The sequence below is a fragment of the Eucyclogobius newberryi genome, unplaced genomic scaffold (genome assembly GCF_026437365.1).
Source record: "Eucyclogobius newberryi isolate DKJ021-1_F unplaced genomic scaffold, fEucNew1.0.hap1 SCAF_4, whole genome shotgun sequence".
Classification (NCBI taxonomy): domain Eukaryota; kingdom Metazoa; phylum Chordata; class Actinopteri; order Gobiiformes; family Gobiidae; genus Eucyclogobius; species Eucyclogobius newberryi.
In genome coordinates this window covers 15027572-15047144 of record NW_027316056.1, presented here as the reverse complement: position 1 = coordinate 15047144, position 19573 = coordinate 15027572, and the positions used below count along the sequence as shown (strand labels likewise).

At 40.5% G+C, this 19573-nt stretch overlaps 1 protein-coding gene across 3 annotated transcripts; it reads right to left on the bottom strand.

Annotated features, from left to right (window-relative positions):
* Positions 1 to 18: 18 nt before the first annotated feature.
* LOC140377215 (ETS-related transcription factor Elf-2-like) lies at positions 19 to 18896 on the bottom strand. 3 transcript variants are annotated; one of them, XM_072462560.1, is made up of 10 exons: positions 18628 to 18896; positions 11283 to 11411; positions 10711 to 10918; positions 5159 to 5272; positions 4467 to 4622; positions 4180 to 4254; positions 3911 to 4103; positions 2999 to 3376; positions 2173 to 2323; positions 19 to 1528 (listed from the first exon to the last, which is right to left on the bottom strand). In XM_072462560.1, exons 2-10 carry the CDS (start codon positions 11355 to 11357, stop codon positions 1007 to 1009), a joined length of 1872 nt encoding a protein of 623 aa, XP_072318661.1. In that variant the 5' UTR covers positions 11358 to 11411; positions 18628 to 18896; the 3' UTR covers positions 19 to 1006. The 3 variants fall into 3 exon arrangements, with proteins under 3 accessions (XP_072318661.1, XP_072318660.1, XP_072318662.1); XM_072462559.1 differs by lacking the exon at positions 18628 to 18896 and adding an exon at positions 14333 to 14666; XM_072462561.1 differs by lacking the exons at positions 10711 to 10918; positions 11283 to 11411; positions 18628 to 18896 and adding an exon at positions 8094 to 8286.
* Positions 18897 to 19573: the final 677 nt, after the last annotated feature.

The window sequence follows — 19573 nt, the reverse complement described above, 5'->3', positions numbered from 1 at the left end:
CAAAACGACAACTCTGAATCATGTTTCAGTAAAATCTACTTTAATACACTTTGAAACAAAGTACAACAAAATAGAATATACTTCAAATGTTGAATATACAGTTCAGTCTGAACACAAATCTCTTCCCTCGGTAAAAACTGAAATATCTGGGCTGAAATGGCAAGAGCATTTCAGCATTTGACCCTTTGAAAACGTCCGATATTCGATCGTGAGCTCATTTACAGCAGAAATCGTGACATGCACTGGCCTTTTTAATGCATTCACAAAAGTAGCTGCAGCGTCCACTGGGAAAACAAAATAAAAAATACCAAGATAAATTTGACGAGTCAACTCAGAGTTAAAGTGCCAATAACCTGGTTTCTGACCTACACATAGCTGCTGTTACTAATGATCAACAGCATGAAGAGACTAAAATACATGTATTAGCTCCATTAGTTTAGGTAATACTGTGCTTGGTTCAAAATATGAAAAGAATAAAAAGTTAATCTTACGGTTCAAAGTATACATTAAACAAAAGAGTTCAAATGTAACCTACTGCTGTGTACGTGCTCTGTAAATATACGTCATATTTACACCATGATCGACGTCTCCCTCAGAGCTCCAGCTGCACTTCTGCACAGTGATGACAGAAAAGTGATGCTGGTTTCATCATCCACAAGTCAACATTTGAAACGTGCCCTCCACCAAAGCGTCATTACATCCACGTCACATTTTGGTTGTAATAGTTTGCCTGAATGTGTAGTGTTGTCGAAAGGGTGAGCGCATTTCTCCAAAGTCAGTTTCCTTTGTCGTGATTAGTGTTGGTCCCTTTAGTTTCACCGAGAGTCTGTGTTAAACGCTACAGTCTGGACTGTACAGAAGCTGCTTCAAGGGTTGAGGTCGACAAACGTCTTGCGCAGCAGAAGGGGAAGTGTAAAAGTCTCAAACTGCTGCTGGTTATAACGAGAGTAAAAATGACTTCTGTACAAACTAAGCTCTGCTCCGAGACACAGCGGAAAGAACGGCCTCAACACTCAGGCTCCTCTGTTTTGGACACCTCCGCGCTCACCGCCTCAGACGCCGCGGCGTGGACTTTTCTGGGACTCGTTTGAACCCCGATGGACACGGGCAGCGCTTCCACTTTCACCTTCTCCAGAGTGACTCCTGCTCCTCCGATGAGCAGCTCGGAGCTGTTCAGGACGCCGCTGATCACTTGCGGCTGATTGGCTGCGGATAACGTGACGACGCCGGCTCCGCCCCCGCCCTGCGACACCACCACGGTCTGCTGCTGCTGAGGGACCGTGAGCCGCATCACCTGCGCTCCCGGGCCCATGTTCACGGGGGCCAGAGTGCGCACCGTGAGGGGGCTGCCCATCAGGCTGATGCTCCCCGCTGTGGAGCCCACGCCGTGTTTGGACCCCGAGGTCTGGAGCTGGCACTGGGCCAACTGGTGCGCCGGGATCGTGATGATCTTGGCCAGTTGGACCGTGATTTTGTCTCCGTTTTCAGCTGTGGCCGGAACCATCGTCGGCAGAGTCTGGATCACCACCTGCAGCATTTGGGACAATTTTAGCTCCAAAAATCAGCTTCAGCTTTAGAGACATTTAAGACTTTTCTCATTTTTATGTAGGTTTTAGGAGGATCTTGCCTTTCTCGATCTATATCAGGACTAGTTTAAGATCACATAATAATTACATTCCATTTGCAAAAATCACTCATGTTTTGTCGCTAAGGTAAAATGTAATGTCAGGCAAAATAACATTGTTTAAATTTAAAAAGAAACACTAATACTGAAAGTGTGTGTTGGGTACAAAATATATGCATTGATAAAGACACTATATATTATAATATAAACTTAATACCAATTAAAATAGTCACGGGATATTTTATGCAAATATTAGTTTTTTCTAAATATGTTAACGCAAAATCATGAAGTCTAGTCTATAATAATCCATTGTAATAGCAAATCCAAGACACACATTTAACTTATATTTAAATCATAAAACATGAAAACATTCTGACAAAACAATATGACTACGACTAAATCAAGGACCAAGAATATTACACTTGAAATGTAATACTTGTATTATTTGGCCCCATCAAATGTAATAATGTTTTAAATCTTTAAAGACTCCGCAGCCAGAGTATGACTATGGTATAAAAGCATGAAACAAAATCCTACGATGCAGATACCTTCTGTTGTGAGTTGGCGTTGGACATGGCGTTGATGGGGGCGGAGTTTGTGAGGAGCGTGGTGTGTCCGGCGCTTGTCCCCACAGGGGAGATCTTCTGTCCCAGAGACGTCGTCATCATCAGTGGGACCTGCATGGCCACCCTCACCGCCCTGAAACCACAAACGATGAGCTTTAAAACACGCTTTACAGAACCTTAAATGCTCCGTCATCAGAACGTAAAGAAACACTGGAAATCAGAAGTGACTGGAGGAAAAGTGAAGTCGACCGTCACAATATTCATTAAGAGACGATATAGACAGTAAGTGTGTTCAAACGAGTCTTTAAATGTGTTAGTTGTGGTTTCATCATCAGACAAATGTGAAATGTCTCAGATTTATCACTAAGTGGGAAGTTTACATGACATTTTTTTTTTATCAGCTCTATAACATTTTGCGTATCTTCAAAACAACATGGACAATTGTATCTAAATTTAAAAACACTGCCCAGCTCCACTGATCAACGCTCATGAATTTAAGTATTTTGAATTGAAAGGTAGAAAAGTCAAGTTAGTTTGCTTTTCTATTACAAGGAAAGGAAAGGAAATTACACTTTCTAACCTCAAAATTGGGTTTGAGCTTCACAAAAAGTATAATTTGTGGTCAAGTATGTGATATATCTGCAGACAAAATGAGAAACTATTGAGGAAAGAACCAAGAAATCTGAATTTTGCCTTAAACAAAAATGTTAAGCACCTTTTATAATCTCCAATGAAACACGCAAAGAATACAAACTACAGTAAAAGTCTTTAAACTCGCTGATTGGTGGTTTTCATTGCCCACACTGACCTGGGGCCTGTGGCGGTGTTGATGATGGCGGCGTGAGACTGTGGCGTTTTGCTGGAATCCGCCGTGACTCCCGTTTGAAGGGCGGGCGTGACGGGAGCGCTGCCCCCTGCTGGCTTGTTGACGGCGGTGACGGTGATGCTGGACCTGCTGCCTCTCAGGATGTTGGGTTTGGTCGGTGTCTGGGGGTCGCTCTTCAGCAGGAGGTTCGGCGGAGGCGGCACGCGCTCGTACGACACCGCCGACTTGGACCGGATCAGATCCTCCGTCATGTCCGCCTTGTTGTCGTCGATAATCACAATGTTTTTGGGCATTTCCTTGAATTGATAAACCAAGCGCTGCCCCTCCACTTTGGCAAGAATTCCTCGCTGGTAATAATATCTGCAAACAACAAAACATTATAAGTTATGTCATTTAGCCAAAGGTTAACCATGTTTTTAAAATGCGTCTGCCTCTCAAGTAGTGAAGGCAATTATACATTCAGAGAGTTCAGTTTCATAAGCCCAATTGCATAATATCCTTTTCTTTAATTTACATAGTACATTAGATGGTACAGCCCATTTAATGTGTAATAAAAGAGAAGGAACAAAACTGAATCCTTTCCTAAAACTCTGAGCTTCCTGATAATTATTCACTGAGCCGAGTTTATACATGTCCATGACTTTCAAGAGACCGCAACAGAGTTTTAGTGCTAACAACAATTAGCATCCGTTCCTGGTTCTCGGACGATGAAACGGTTTGGGATTTGATACAGACAGCAAAGAGCGGTCTCATTTTGACCTCAGGGGCCACTTTTACAATATATCTGCACATTTTACTTACTTACACAAAACTTGATTAAAAAGTCCAAAATGAAGGACTAAACGATGGTGTAAAACTGCTGAATAATGGTAATATAGTTCAGTTTCATCTCACCGCAGCGCTCGGCCCATGGTCTCATAGTTCATGTCGGGCTTGTTCTTGTGTTTGCCCCAAAGTCTGGACACGGCTTTAGAGTCCACCAGTTTGAAGATGCCCTTCTCCCTCTGCGTCCACTTGATGTATCTGGGACACGTGTTTCTGTCCTGGAGCAGGTCCAGTAAAAACTCCCAGAGGTAAGTGGTGGTTCCTGTCGGACGTCGACAAGTTAAGCTTTCGGACAGAGAAAACAGAGAAGCACATTTGGAATTGTAATGGCTGAATACCTCGGCCCTCTCGGGATTTCTTCTTGATGCCGAGGTCGGGGGAATCGGGTGAAAACTGCTTTGGCTTTCGTCCAACTACAAAAAGAGAAAATGTTAATTTACTTTATTAGAAGCATAGCAAAAAAATCAGTTCCCTGGTGTCACCACTAGATGGAGTACAAAACTTCTATTTATGAATTTGTCAACGTTTTTACACAGAAAAGAGTGAAAATTGCAGGGCAAACGTTTCACTTAAGAACAGTGTGTGCCGGAGAGCAGCTTTTGAACATGCATTATATCATCTCTACCTCTCTTCTTCCTGATTGGCTCGTGGTCCGGCTCAGGCTCCTCCATCAAAGTGACCATGTCCTCGTCCTCGTCCTCGTCATCGCAGCAATCCTCGGTCGAGATCTCCACTTCTGTCTCGGCGTACATGTCCGGGCGCATGGCGGCGTGAAGGAAATCTGCAATAAAAGAATAAAAACAACACGTCAGATTTTGACTTCTCAATAAAAGTTTATATGTTTTATTTATTGTCTGAAACAAATAATAATGAAACCCTGCAGACACAATTATATTAACAATTTCATTGAGCAATACTTAAATACTAAATATTCGGTAGTTAAAATATGATCAAAGTCAGTATTTCGACACTAAAATGACCATTAAAAAAAACTAATAAATTGAATGTCATTATTAACACAGATGTAGGTTAAGGGTCTTAAATGTCTCACAATTCTAATTCAGGACAGGTCTATCTTATCTTATCTTATTCCTTTTTAAGTCGTTATTTCACTGTCAATATCAGCTTTAGAATTGATACTAATTTCAGTGTCAATTATCTGGGTATACATATTTTTTAAATCCTTGTTTAAAAAGCTGCCTCCTTAATTATTGAACACAAAAGGGTCCAACATGATGTATAATTATGTAGATTCCATTTAATCTTAAGATTTACAACATGTTTATACAAACTAATCTGGTGTGTTTTTCACATTACCTGGACTGCGATCCTCCCTGAGGCTGGAGGGAGAGTCCATGTGCAGCAGAGCCTCTGCCGCCTCGATGGTTTTGTCTGAGCAGTGGATACTGGTGCCGTGGACAGACGCCTCCACTGGAAAGGAACAAATCAGTCAACTCTCTGGGTCAGACAGATTAACATGTGATAGACAAACATGTAAACAATATTAGATTTTAACAAAGTACATTGAGCCTCATGGGAAATGGCTTAAATTATGATTTCTATTGTGTTTTTGTCAGACGCGTGACAAGACCACCACCTGTTGGTTGTAGTTGTTGGTGTAACAGTATTAAATCAGTTCTAGGTGATTGAGCTTTCAGTTGTCTCTTCCCATTGTGGAAATGTCATGGAAAAGTTATTTTGATAGATCCACTGTCTTGCGTGACAATATTAGGGGAGGGAATAATGATTTTACATATTGAATAATAAACACAATTATTCAAAAGTAAAGTGATGCATCTTGAAGAACTGAATGAAAAATGCACCAACCCGACAATTTACTGCATGTCCTCCTTCACTCTCATCCCCATTTCACACTGAGCTATCCTGTCTAATAAAAGCCTATGGGGTCAAAATAAAAAAAACACTGACTACAATACTTTGCCAATTAACAAAGTTTATCTAGCCTCAAACTGAGAACACAGATTTCTGTGATCGTTGCTTTGCCAAGTAATCATGACATTGTCAGTAATTACATATCACACAATAGTAAATAATACACATTCTTGTCAGATGTGTGAGCATAATTTATTTATTACATGATGAAGACCCCAGGGACAAACAGACTACAGCGCATTGTGCCTGTGCTGAGGTGATCGGCCGCAGACTTCCATCACTGGAGAGCGTGTACGTCTCCAGGACTCTGGACAGTTTCTTTAATAACAATAATACTATTCATTTTATGTTGCACCGTGGTTTCGAAGCAAGTTACCAGTTTGTGTATTGTTCACCGACAATGTCACTACAATTTTTTTCTGATTCTATGGTGGCCCTCCAGAGTCTAGAAATCAGCTGAACAAAAAAAAAAATTGGTAACCAAAATTATACTTTGCTTGTGGTTTTATTGATGGTACTTTATTTACTAAATTGAATCTATAAGCAGTGCCTTCAGCAGTGTTTTTTTTTTTTTTTTGCCCTTTGATATACTGTAATTATTATAATTACTGTAATAAGTGTGTGACCGTCTGTGTAATTCTGCTTGTGGATCAAGAACTTTAGTTTCTGTGACATTATGCTCAAAAATGTTATTAATATAATGATTCAAATATAAATTGCTTCTGGTAGAAAAACAATGTTGGAAACACTGGCTCGGCTTAAACAAAAAGTGCAGAGCCAAAGGGTTCCCCGAGAAGAGAACCTGCTGTCGCCGTCAGTCACCAGTGGGAAACTTGAGCGTGAGTGCCACCCCGCTCGGCCCATGTTTGGATATGGCACTGAGGCAACAGGCAGAGGCACGTAAAGGTCTATCTTTAGATTGTAAGAGAGGAAAAAAAAAAAAAGGGACAGCAAGTGGGGGACAACAAACGTGTACAATAGGGCTACACCAATATTTACACCGAGGGTCCTGCTCTTAGGGGAAAAAAAAACAGGTTCAATGAAAGAAGGCATTCACACAAAGGAGTACCCCAGCCAACAGCATTATAATTTTGGGTAATAATGCAGTGAAAATAAGCATATTTTGACTAATTCGTCCCACATTTGATACGTTTATCTTTTTATAAGGGTTATTCAAGTTGTATTAATGTAAAAAAAAAGTGTAGCGGGGCCAAGAATAGCAGCGAGTCCGACAGAAAGTAGTGCAGCCGCTGATGACTTCCGTGTTTACACTCGATCTTTTTCCCTCCAGTTCTCTTCGAAGTATCGCACCAGTCTTCCTGTCAATCAACACCCCCCTAGCCTCTGATTAGCTGCTTCAGAGTCTGTGAACCCGCCCCGCCTGGGATACGATTGGACAGAAGACTACGTCAAACTGCGCCATGAGCCAATTGGACAAACGTAGCCGTCAATCAAAGCTTTAACCCGCCTTCGCACGGTAACAATGCTTCCGCCATAGAAAAGAGACACAATTACCTTTAAAATAGCAATTTAAAGCACGTACAATTGACGCAATACAACAAATATGTGTGCAAATCGGTCAAAGTTGTAAGAATTTGTGAAACGAGTGGAAATCTAGTGTTTATTTAATGAAATAGTCGACGTATTTAAATGAAGAAAGGCAGTGTGCCGAGGCCCACGCTGTAGGAAAGGGAGCACAACAGTAGAGCGGAAGTGATATTGGATAAATACAACAAATCTAAATCAAGCGTCCAAGTTTAAACCATTAACGTCAAATCTAGAATGTTTAAATATAATTAATATAATCACCACTAATATTTCATGATATTTAATTATGTACATGTAATCAACAGCTTCCGTACTTTTTCTTTTTACACAAGCGCTACACCAACGCCGAGCAGCCTCGACCAATTTAACATTATGTATGCATCGTTTTGCTTGAATCGCAGTTAAAATAACCCCACATGTCCTTCCGACCCCAGACAGCGTGGCAAAGACGCAGGAAAGACAACATCCTCGCACTTCCTGGTTTTGCAGAGCCCGTTATTCCGCATGGGCCACGCTGCACAATAAATCTGGTCTAACAACATGCAAAAGTCCGTCCGCTGAAGGCTACATACATTTCGCAATCAAATTCAATTGCATTTATTGCTTTTTCCGTCTACTAAAACAAACAAGATTTTTTAAAAACGGTCTAGCAACACCATGCAGGTTGCTACCCAAGGTGATCACTTCCTGATTGCCCTCCATTGCTTCTCTACGGTGCGGAGCGGAGCGGCACAGCGGAGACTTACAAAAACACGCAGCGCTTCAATATTAATCCGCACGCGCTGCATTTTAATCTGTTGCGCTACATTACCGGCTCTGATGAGTAGATCGAGTTGATTCGCGTGCCCCTCATACTGTGAAGTCGCCATGTTTCTCCCGTGCTGCAGATTCACATTGACTTCTCACTGAATTGTATGGGAAAGCTACGAGCGCGTATCCCTCCGCCGCTAATGGGAATCTCCAGTGACTTCGGCGAGCCGCGTCACGGAGAGACACGGCTATCCCTCCGCCGCCGACACAGGAAGTAACCCTCCTTCTGTGAGGGTTACGTGCACAGAACTCCAATTGCGTAACAATGCACGCTCACGCTTTTCACTTTTTGGTGAAACGAGGGTGATGAACCTAAAGAAACGCTTTCCAGTTATTGAGAATATAGACAGTGTAAAAGCACGCAGAACGTAAGATGCATTTTAACTATAACCAGATGCCGTAACAAGTCATTTCTAACATTATTATAAACATGTAATGGATGTATATTCAAACTATTTGCCTTTGTGCTTCTATTTCTAACCAAACGCAGCCCAGACTAGACGAATGTCATAATTAGGAGATTAATCCACGATTAGAGGCCGATAAAGCCACTGAATCCATCTGTAATCGAGATTCAGAAACTAGCCACGAGGGGGCAGTATGTGCTCAGAGCATGGGTGTGTAAACTATGGTCCGGGGGCCAAATGCGGCCCTCAGACTATTTTTTTTCCTGCCATCATAACCTCAACAACAAAATGTTTATGTTGTATAGACCTAAAATTAATGTTCCACCTAAAAATGTGGTGGCTCATCAAAACTACATGTGATATTTTGATTGATTCACTTCCTTGTCATGTAGTGGCTCAGCTCTGTAAGGATTTCAAAGTGCAGCCCTCAGACTATTTTTTTCCTGCCATCATAATGCGGCCCTCAGAGAAGAAAGTTTGGACACCCCTGGCTAAGAGAGTCCGCAATTGTTTATATGATTGATCCAAATCTAAAGTTTATAATATAGTTAAGAAGACAAATTGCTTTCCTAATAAAAAAAACAGATTTTGTTAGCTTGAGTACCCCAAAGTTTGTTTTGCCCCATAAACTAACACACACACTCACACTCACACTCACACACACACACACACACACACTCTCACACTCTCACACACACTCTCTCACTCTCTCACACACACACACACACACACACACACACACACACACACACACACACACACACACACACACACACACACACACACACACACACACACACACACACACACACACACACACACACACACACACACACACACACACACACACACACACACACACACACACACACACACACACACACACACACACACACACACACACACACACACACACACACACACACACACACACACACACACACACACACACACACACACACACACACACACACACACACACACGGGTTGCTGGATATATCGCTATCAAATCAAAATTGCAATTTTAATGGTCACAATTACACAATCATAATTACTGCAAACAACAAACTATCCTGTTTAAAACCGTGAGATTCTTGTCTTGGTTTAGAAGTTCAAATTAGCCTTTCTCACAAAAGTTAATGAATCTTGAATATGTTGAAAATAGGAACTCTGAATAGAAATCTACAATAAAACTAGAGATGCAACACACTTTTGTTACGATTCAAAACGCATCTTGACACATGGGTCATGATATCCATTTGATTTAGTTAAATATAATAAATATCAAACACCTGTGATATTAACTTGAAAGATAACATTTCAATAAACAGCAGCGAGACGGATGAATCATGAGTGATTTACAGCTCTTTAACCTGTGGAACAATTTAAAATGTACTTATTATGGACTGCTAGAGAAATACACTTTCAAACCTTTCCATTTTGTGCATTTCATGATTTCCTTCTTAATCTTATGTCTTTTCCTCCTGTGTGTGTTGCTCTCACTCGTCATCAGCAGCAGCCACAGACAGAAGCTCCTCCCACAGTCTCTTAACACACACAACTCTATATTACAACTACATTTCTGAGTATAAAACCCATTTCTGTTTAAATATGGCAGCTGTAAGTCTCTGGGGAAACGCTCACTTCAGGACAGCGCCCATATCGAACGATTCTATATTATATTAAATATCGTTGCATCCCTAATTAAAAGTGAATTGTAATATCCTTATCACAATGTCAGAAATATGGTAATTAGAAGAGCTTTTCTATTAAGAGTGTTTTTTAAAGTTTTTTTTACAAGTTCTTTATTATTTACTTCTGTATCTACTTTGAGTTGCAACACTGTAATTTCCCCTTTGCGAGACAAATAAAAGGCGTATCTTATCTTAGATACATTTCCTAAATTGTTCAGCCCTAATGTAAATCCTGTTGTTGTTGTTGTTGTTGTTGTTGCTGTTGTTTTATGGCGGTTGGCAATGTAAATCCTATGGGTGGTAAGAGCTGGAGTGAAACGGTTATACTTTGAAATATACTTTGAAGCTTTAATCTTTTGAGCTTTGAAATTGGGTATGCCCGTTTAAACCCCAGTTAGTATTTGAATGTTTTTTATTACTTAAAAGAGCCGTGTTTATTTGCCCAATACTAGTACAAGTGTAATCCAAAGTACAAGACCACTAAATAATAGTAATAACCAAATATGTTGCGTCTCACCCGTCTCTTCTTGTGGCTGCACAAACTGCTCCTCCGACACCTCCTGGATCATGTAGGTCTGTCCATCGCACACGTAGAGCTGACCGGACTGTGCCAGGCCCCCCACCCCAGGATCGTCCTCCACCACAATGACTTCTGGGTAGTTGTCCTCATCCTCGCACGCCCCCTCTTCCTCCTCCAGCTCGATCTCCACCTCACATTCTCCATCCTGCACAAACCACAAGAAGAAACATGGGCTATAACTGCCAATTTTCCCCTTAAAGAGTCTCAACCACTTAACTTTCTGTTCAAAACATTAATTTGACCAGCTATCCCATTAATGAATCGTACATGGTGGCATTTCATGTAGTGTATTATTCACATATTTGAGTTACAAAAGGCACAATGATTTTCAATTTGTTCCCATTTCAGCCTTTTCTTAAACATTTCAGTTCATGTACTATCCTGATATAATGAACTAAATCTAATCTTCATTAAAGACCTTGTTAGGGGGAGGAATAAAGACGCAATCAGCCGTGTGTTCCAGAATTGTAGGGGCCTAAAGGTCGTGTGTGGTGGGAGCGGGTAAACACCTGCTGAGGGTCTTCTTCTGCGGTCACGTACTCCACCACAGTCCCTCCAGACTCCACCAGCACCACGGAGCTCATCACTCACGAGCTGAGCATCTGCCAAGAGCACCGCGCCCTCCGAGCACCAAGGCCCTGCAGGAAAACACGACATCAGAGAAAAAGCGCGTACAAAGACAAAGGCATTTGAGCGTTTTCATAAGACACATTTCAATTCATCTTTGCTCATTATTAAAAGTACCGGTATACATTGTGTTTGCTCGGGAATTTGTAATCCCAAATTTATTTTAAAATCTCCCCCTTGGTCTCGGCCAACAGGAAATCTGCTGTTACAGGAAGCACTGGTCGCAACAGGAAAACAATTCATTCCATGAACTACAATCACACACGGCGGCTTGATGCGAGACACAAATGAGTAAATGTGCTGCAAATGCTTATATTGCAATGAAATTTAGACCAAGATTGAGAAAATTGCTACGGTGTGATTTATTATCATTTATCATAATTTGTAATGTTTTCAGAACATTTAAGTCATCATTAGGATGTAACAATATCCAGATCTCTGTACGATATTCACTATTTTGAAGAGGCTAACAGTGCAGTAGCTTTCTCCATCGACAAACCTTTCGAAAAATATAATTACTGCTGTATTTCAAAGACAAGAAAAGAACAAAATGTTGTTTGTGCTGAAATGGAGCAAAGGATCATGGTCCATGTCAAGGCTATTCAACTTGAGGCCCGGGGACCAAATCAGGCCCGCCAAGCAATTTAATCTTTCAAATATAAAAACAAAAATGACTGGTTTAATTCTGGGTTAGCACTAGTTTGGTTTTGGTTTAGTCCTCGTTTTTCTGCTTTAAACCCGTTTTGATTGGTTCAGACCTGGTTGGTACTAGTCTAGTCCTAGTTTATTCTGGTTCAGTACTGGATGGGCCATTTAGCTGGCCATGTTGACATTTTGTTTGTTATTTCTCACAAAAATCTAATACTAATACTAATTTATTAAAATAATGCTGGGGATATTTTGTGCGACCCAGAGTCCTTGGCCCGCCGAAAAATCTGGAAGTGAAGTTGAAGAAATTGAATAGCCCTGGTCTATGTAGTTCCCGCCGTATCTTAAGCTGTGGCTGTAACACAAGGATACATTAAAGAAAACGAGCTTGTAATTCTATATGAGCTTCTCTTTATGAGCTTTTGACAATACAAAAATAATTGTTATTCAGTTATTTTTACATCTTTAGTCCTAGTACATAATTAATCTTTCATGGTTATGCATCTGGCAATTGTGTAGTAATTATATATATTTATATATATATATAGTGTGAAGTATAAACAGCATGTTCCACTCAAACTCTGAGTCAAATGGCAAGAGGCAAAAGATAAGAACATAATTTGGCACACTAGTTAATCAGTCACCAATGAATACTAATACATGGTAAATGAAATAATGGATGACAAATGCTTTTGTCCGTTCAGCAGAGGGCTGGGTAACTATTTAAATTGTCTATCAATATTAATTTCCTGAACATTAACAAGTCATTTAACACAAAAATACTAACATAACAAATGCTGACATTTCTTCTTACAAAGTCTGTCACGTGTCCGATTCAGATTTTTAAATACCGTTGATATTTTGAAGCTGAACATTTTTCCATAAATTAATTACCATGTGAAGTACACTGCTATACAAGAAAAATATACATTTATGTAAACATATAATCATCAGCAATTATATTTATTGATCCACTGCATCATTTGGAGCAATGAGACTCCCTCTTATGGCCGATAACAGGAAAAAAGAAAATATCTATCTGTAGATTTGGACAATAGTCTAAAGACATTTAGAGCAACAAAACATTTAGGCCTCGTTACTGCCAACGTCCCCGACTTCTCCTAACCTCCCCCACCTCACGCGTTACAGCATATTATGTAAAGCAGTGACACTAGATACACATAAAAGTGACTGCTGCACCTTCACTACAAATGCTCAAGACCAGAAGGCAAATTATACAAAAGAACATAATGTAAATAATAAATATACACGGGAAAATAGAATACACTAAAAAGTAATGAATGAAATAGAAAAATAACCTGGATGATTACATTATTCTAAATAGAAAACACGATTTATCCAATGAAATGTGCAGCTGCTCTTTGTTACAAGGAGAAATCCATATCACATGACCAGTCAAAGGAACAGAAAATAAAATCAACAAATATTCAAATCAAATTCAAACAAGCTCACATTGTGACATTTTTGTTCTATAATAAAAGGGGGATCAAAGTAAAATGTGGTGGTTCAAGTTATATGTATTTATTTATTCATTAATCATTATTTCACAATACTTTACTACACCAGGTAAGAACCCAATGTATGTAACAAAGTATGTAAGATTCTCACTCTGTGTGTTTTAAAACCGAGAGAAACCCCCTGAGCCAGACCAACTCCCCCGCAACCTCAGATCTGACTGAAAGGAGCCGTTTAGATTTCACTTGAAATAAGACATGTTTGTGGAAAAACCCGTTCATCACAGAGAGCTGGACTATTTGGCAAAGGTTTTGTTCGCTGGAAAACCAACAGCGTTCACTGGGTTGGAGTTGCCACAAACAGGTAAGACAGGACTCGCCAGTATCTGCCATCATGTGCTCTAAGCCACGATATAATACCAGCGGTGCACTCAGTTTGGTGTTCTGTGTACTTCTAAATCTGAGCATTACCTTACAACCTTTATCTTCCTTATGATAAATGTTAAAAAATATGTGCAAATCAAATATTAACAAAACAAATGAAAAAAGAAAATCAGTTTTCTCTCATGAATATTGTTAATGGACAGCAACACCAGTTCATTTAGATTTCAGCAGGAGAAGTAAATGCTGCTGCTGATCTTCTACTGTTTCTTTAAGTGGACACATTAGTCATGTCTTGAGGGCCGGCGCTCTTGGTTTTTGGCAACTATAAACGCGCTATGAATCGGCAGAAATCATAGACCAGACAATAATCTGCCATAATACGAGAAAAGAGGGGAAAAAAGTTTGCCTTGTGATTATCTACTTACCACTTGTAACATCATGGAGGAACATCTTCACTTGTTGACTTTTTAAATCCACAAAATGAGAGAGATTACAGTTTCCTTGTCCATTTTAAGTCTTTTTCTCCGCTTTAAACACATTTCCATCTTGCCATCTGCTCTCTTGTCTTGTCTTTGCATCTTCAGCCCTCATGTGTCTCTGTCTGCCTCTGCTCTTGGTTGCCTGCTCACAGCGACTCAGCACATCCAGCCTCCTGCCCTGGTTTGTGGTCACATGACAAGGGTGGAACACAAACGGTCACATGATCGCTCTTTCAACAACAAGGCTTTTGTCCCGAGTAACTGGCACCAACACTCCTGCTGCTGCGAGAGAAAGACACAACGCCCTGCCTTGTGCCGCCTCCATGCCCACCTCAGAGAGCGAGAGAGAGGGAGGGAGACAGAGAGAGGGGAAGAGAGAAGGGGAGAGGGAGGGAGGGGAAGAGAGAAGGGGAGAGAGAGGGAGACAGAGAGAGAGAGAAGGTGAGAAAAAGGGGGGAGAGAGGGGGGTGAGAAAGAGACAGAAAAAGAGAGAAAGAGGGAGACGGAAAGAAACAAAGAAAGAGAGATAAGATAAGACGTGTGTGGGAGAGGCAGTGAGGAAGAGAGGGTGAGAGGAGTGTGATAGAGGGGGAGGGAGGGGAGAGAGAGTGTGATAGAGGGGGAGGGAGGGGAGAGAGAGTGTGATAGAGGAGGGGAGAGAGAGAGAGAGGGGGAGGAGTGGGAGGGAGAGGAGGGCTTTGCACAATGGCCTTGGGTTGTAAAAACAGCAGTGACTGATACGGGTTCTTCTACGGCTGATTTAGACTAAACTCTGCAGATATTTTGAGGCTGATATTATCTCAAAAGAAAGAATTCATCATGTGATGTTCCCGACTGATCCATTCCAAGTCCAAACAACTTTTGGTGCCGTGCATATATTGTGTAGATTTTTTGATAAAAACAATGTATTACTTGCTAACAAGGTATGGTAAAAAACAGAGTATGCTACACGTTCAGTTAACCCCAAAATTTGGCTATAACTGCACTGAAAGTCCCTCCTCTTCCCAAATTTCAATGGGATCCATTTGATAGAGAGCTACAATATCAATCTGCCTTTTGTCAGGTTTATATAATATGGAATCATTCAGTTATTGTCTGTTCCATAAACAACTCTAAAGAAGAAAATAATATCTGTGGTAATCATTTTCAGTCGGCCAATGCTGATGCTTTTGGGTTGTATTGATCCATCTGATCCATTTTAGCATTGCTTGGTAGGACATTACAATATTATTGAAGACGAGATGAAAACGGTTATGCTGAAGATAAAGACTACAGCAGAAGAATGACAGCAGAGGCATTTGGACAATAATCATTATCATATTTTCTTTGCAACTAGATCACATTTCATGTACACTTACATATATATTCCCTTTAAGAGATAGCTAAAGCTATTTGCTGCTTCTGAAAGTCCACACTTCACTGTGTTGATTAAATGCTCCTGTCACTCACTCAGTGACCAATAGTGGAAGTGACTTGCCCTTCAGATTTAGAAAGTCCAGATGACAACCCTAAAATCCTCCAAATTGTTTCTAGATAAAGATACTTAAGTCGATGGTTGATAAAGATACTTAAGTCGATGGTTGATAAAGATACTTAAGTCGATGGTTGATTCGTTTTACAGAAAATATAAACTTATGACATAGCTTTGATGTCTGTGTAACATTACATGCAGTCCAGTAAAAACAATAAACCACACATTCACAGTGGGGAGACTTTACAGGAAATACTGTAGGAACTACAGATCTCATCAGGAGGCAGAAGTTCAATCATTAACCACAACAAAGCACAACCCACACCCTGCCAACCACCCCCATGTTCATTTTGTATCAAAGACAAACCGTTCACCTCTATCTCAAGTAGTAGTTTGTATGACGTTTGTGTTTGCTTTTTATGATGTATCAGTATGACTAATATCAGTTTGAATACTGATATTAGTTAATACCTCTTGTGCATTCAATTACCATTAACAGCTAAAAGCATAAATAGCTTAGAGCAAAGTTGTGTTTTTTGGGTCTACAGTGCATCAGTTTTCCGTTTCCAAAAATGTATTAAATTAATTATTTGACTCAAAATTAAGCAATACAGTAAAACAATACACCATAATAATTACAATACAAAACCAGAAAAAAGCAAAAAACATGTACATAAGTATTCACAGCCTTTGCTCAATACTTGAAGTATTTTGTGAGTTTAATGCTACAAGCTTGCTACATCTATTTATGAGCAGTTTCTCCCATTCTTCTTCTCAGAACCTCATCATCACTCATCATCCATCAGGTTGGATGATGAGTGACGGTTCAGCCATTTTCAGATCCCTCCAGAAATGTTCAAGTCAAGGCTCTGGCTGGGCCACTCAAGGACAGTCACAGAGTCGTCCTGGAGCCACTCCTTTGTTATCCTGGCTCTGTGCTTAGGGTCATTGTCCTGTTGGAAGATTAATCTTTGCCAGAGCGCCAGGGATGTCTCTGTACACTGCTCTATTCATCTTTCCATTCATCATGACTACTCTCATAGTTCTACCATGATGCTGCCATCACCAGGCTTCACTGTAGGGATGGTGACCAGGTGATGAGAGGAGCCTGGTTTCCTCCAGACGTGACACTTGCTTTTCAACCCAAAGACATTTTTGTCTCTCATGGTCCTTCAGGGGCCTTTTTGCAAACTCCAGGCGGCTGTCATGTACCTTTTACTGAGGCGTGGCTTCTGTCTGGTCCCTCTACCACACAGGCCTGATTAGTGGTGTGCTGCAGAGATGGTTGTTCTTCTGGAAGGTTCTCCTCTCTCCACAGACACACGCTGGAGCCCAGCTCGAGGAAGAGTCTTCGTGGTTCAAAACTTTATCCATTTACGGATGATGGAGGCCACTGTGCTCATAGGAACCATCAATGCTGCAGAAGTTTTTCTGTACCGTTCCCCAGATCTGTGCCTTGATGGTTTACACACAATTTCTTGGACTTCATGGCTTGGTTTGTGCTCTGACAACACTCTTAACTCTGAGACCTTATATGGACAGGCGAGTGGTTTTCTAAATCATGTCCAATCAACTGAAGCAAGAGTATCATGGCAATTATGTACAGGTGCTTTTTCTGTTTTTGTAATACATTTACAGAAAATTCCAATAACCTTTTTTCAAGTTGACATTATGGGGTATTGTTTATAGAATTTTGAGGCATATAATTAATTTAATACATTTTGGAATAAGGCTGTAACATAACAAAATGGGGGAAAAGTGAAGCGTTGTGAATACATCCCAATTCTAAATGTCAATGATCAGCTTGTCTTTTAAATAATCTGTCAGTAAATGTATGTGGTTTAGAACACAGATTAGAAAAAAGCGGCTGTTTTATTTCTATTGAATATTTGTTTTTTTAAAGGGACACATACACACTCCGGCCTTCTGCAAAATATTGATATGGTAATATATTGAAACAGACTTCTTTGCCATACAAATTTGAATAGACGCTTTTTGCAATATATTTGAACAACATAAATCCATTATAAATTGCAGAATTCTACACTGAGCTTCCTGCTTACTTCTGAGCTGAATAAAATAAGTCAACTTAAAACATTTATGGGGATATGCATGTATTGGGATATACATTGTATCATGAACTCTACTATTTTACTGTAAGGTTCTTGGCAATACCCAGCTTTAACACACACACACACATTAAGTATAAGTCAACAATAGTTTTCAGCCATTTGGACAAAAAGCTATTGCCAAAAGGCTTTAATAAAAAGTCCACAGAATCAGTGACCTACTTGTCACCACCTGTTGCCCTTTTACCGAAGCAGGAGCTTATTATTATTACCTGTATTGTATTCTGACATAAACATATCCCTCTGTGTTTTAACCTGAAAATCACATTAGAGGTGTGTCTTTATTCCCAGTAGATCCAGTCTGTTTACAAAGAGCTTCATATAATGATTCATATCATGTCAGACATTTAGCGTGGGGAGTGTTCATGTTCAATGATACCTTTGCTTTGCTCTCCCGAGCAGCTAACCTTATCAATGAATGATTAGTCTGCTATATCATTTACACAGGATTAAACTATGTGAGGAAAATATGGCTAGAAACGGACAAATCCTAACAATCATACCATGCGATAAGAGGCCACTATCAGTTGTTTGAACAGAAAGCAATGACATGAACTTGGCTAACAACATTAGCATAAGGCTAGCATTCAAACTAATGCAACACACGCACGGCTAATGCGTCCTAGCTTCGAGTCACTTACCGTTTCTTTGTTTTGCTTTTCCTTTGGATTAAAAACTTGGACGGAAACTTATGGTTAGCTCGTCTGCGAATAAAGTGTCAGTGTTTATGCGAGTCCCTCCTCCTCCTTCCTTTGCTCTGGAGAAGCTGCTGTAGCTCCGTGTCGCCCCCACCGCTGCCGCTGCCGCTCCGCCGCACCGCTCCGCCGCTGCTCTCAGGCTCCAGACGCCGCTACTACAACCCCGAGTCTACGGGGTTCACACGCTACACCTGCCGATCCGGGCCCGGGAACGAGAACGAGGACATCCAGGCATCCGATTTAGTGTTACGGGTCAAGTATTGGAGCCCGAGCGCCGACGGACGGAGACTGTTGTGTTGTCAGTTGTTTTTTTTACGTCGCGCTTGTTCGGCAAATTACACCCGTGACGTCAGCGCGTACAATAAACACAAGACCTGCAATTTACAAAAACATAAAATGGGTCAAATGTAAGAATTACTGACAAAAATAAATAAACATACATATAGAATTATGACAACTTGAATATTAGAATGTATATGCCTACTTTTGTTAAAGGTGCACTATTTCTGGTGAGGAGCGCCACCTGCTGTCTCCATGGAGATGTTATTGCTTTGCCTGGAACGTTCCACACAATGGAATCCAACAAATCCAGGTTATCTTGAATTATTTTGTTCATTTACAGGCGTTTTCTTGCTCAAAACTGCTGTGGAGAAAGATGAGTGGACTCACCTCTCCACAGATCTGACTTATTTGTCACCTGAATGTTTCCATAGAGAATAAGAATCCGAAAGGGATTTATTACCATTGTCAGTGAACAGAATTCACAAATTAGGAACTTGCTTCGACATTATGGTGCAACATGCAACAGTTAATAATAATAGTAGCAACATATATCTAAAAGGGCATGCATAAAATGTAGAACTTACACATAGGACTGTTAGTCCTACTG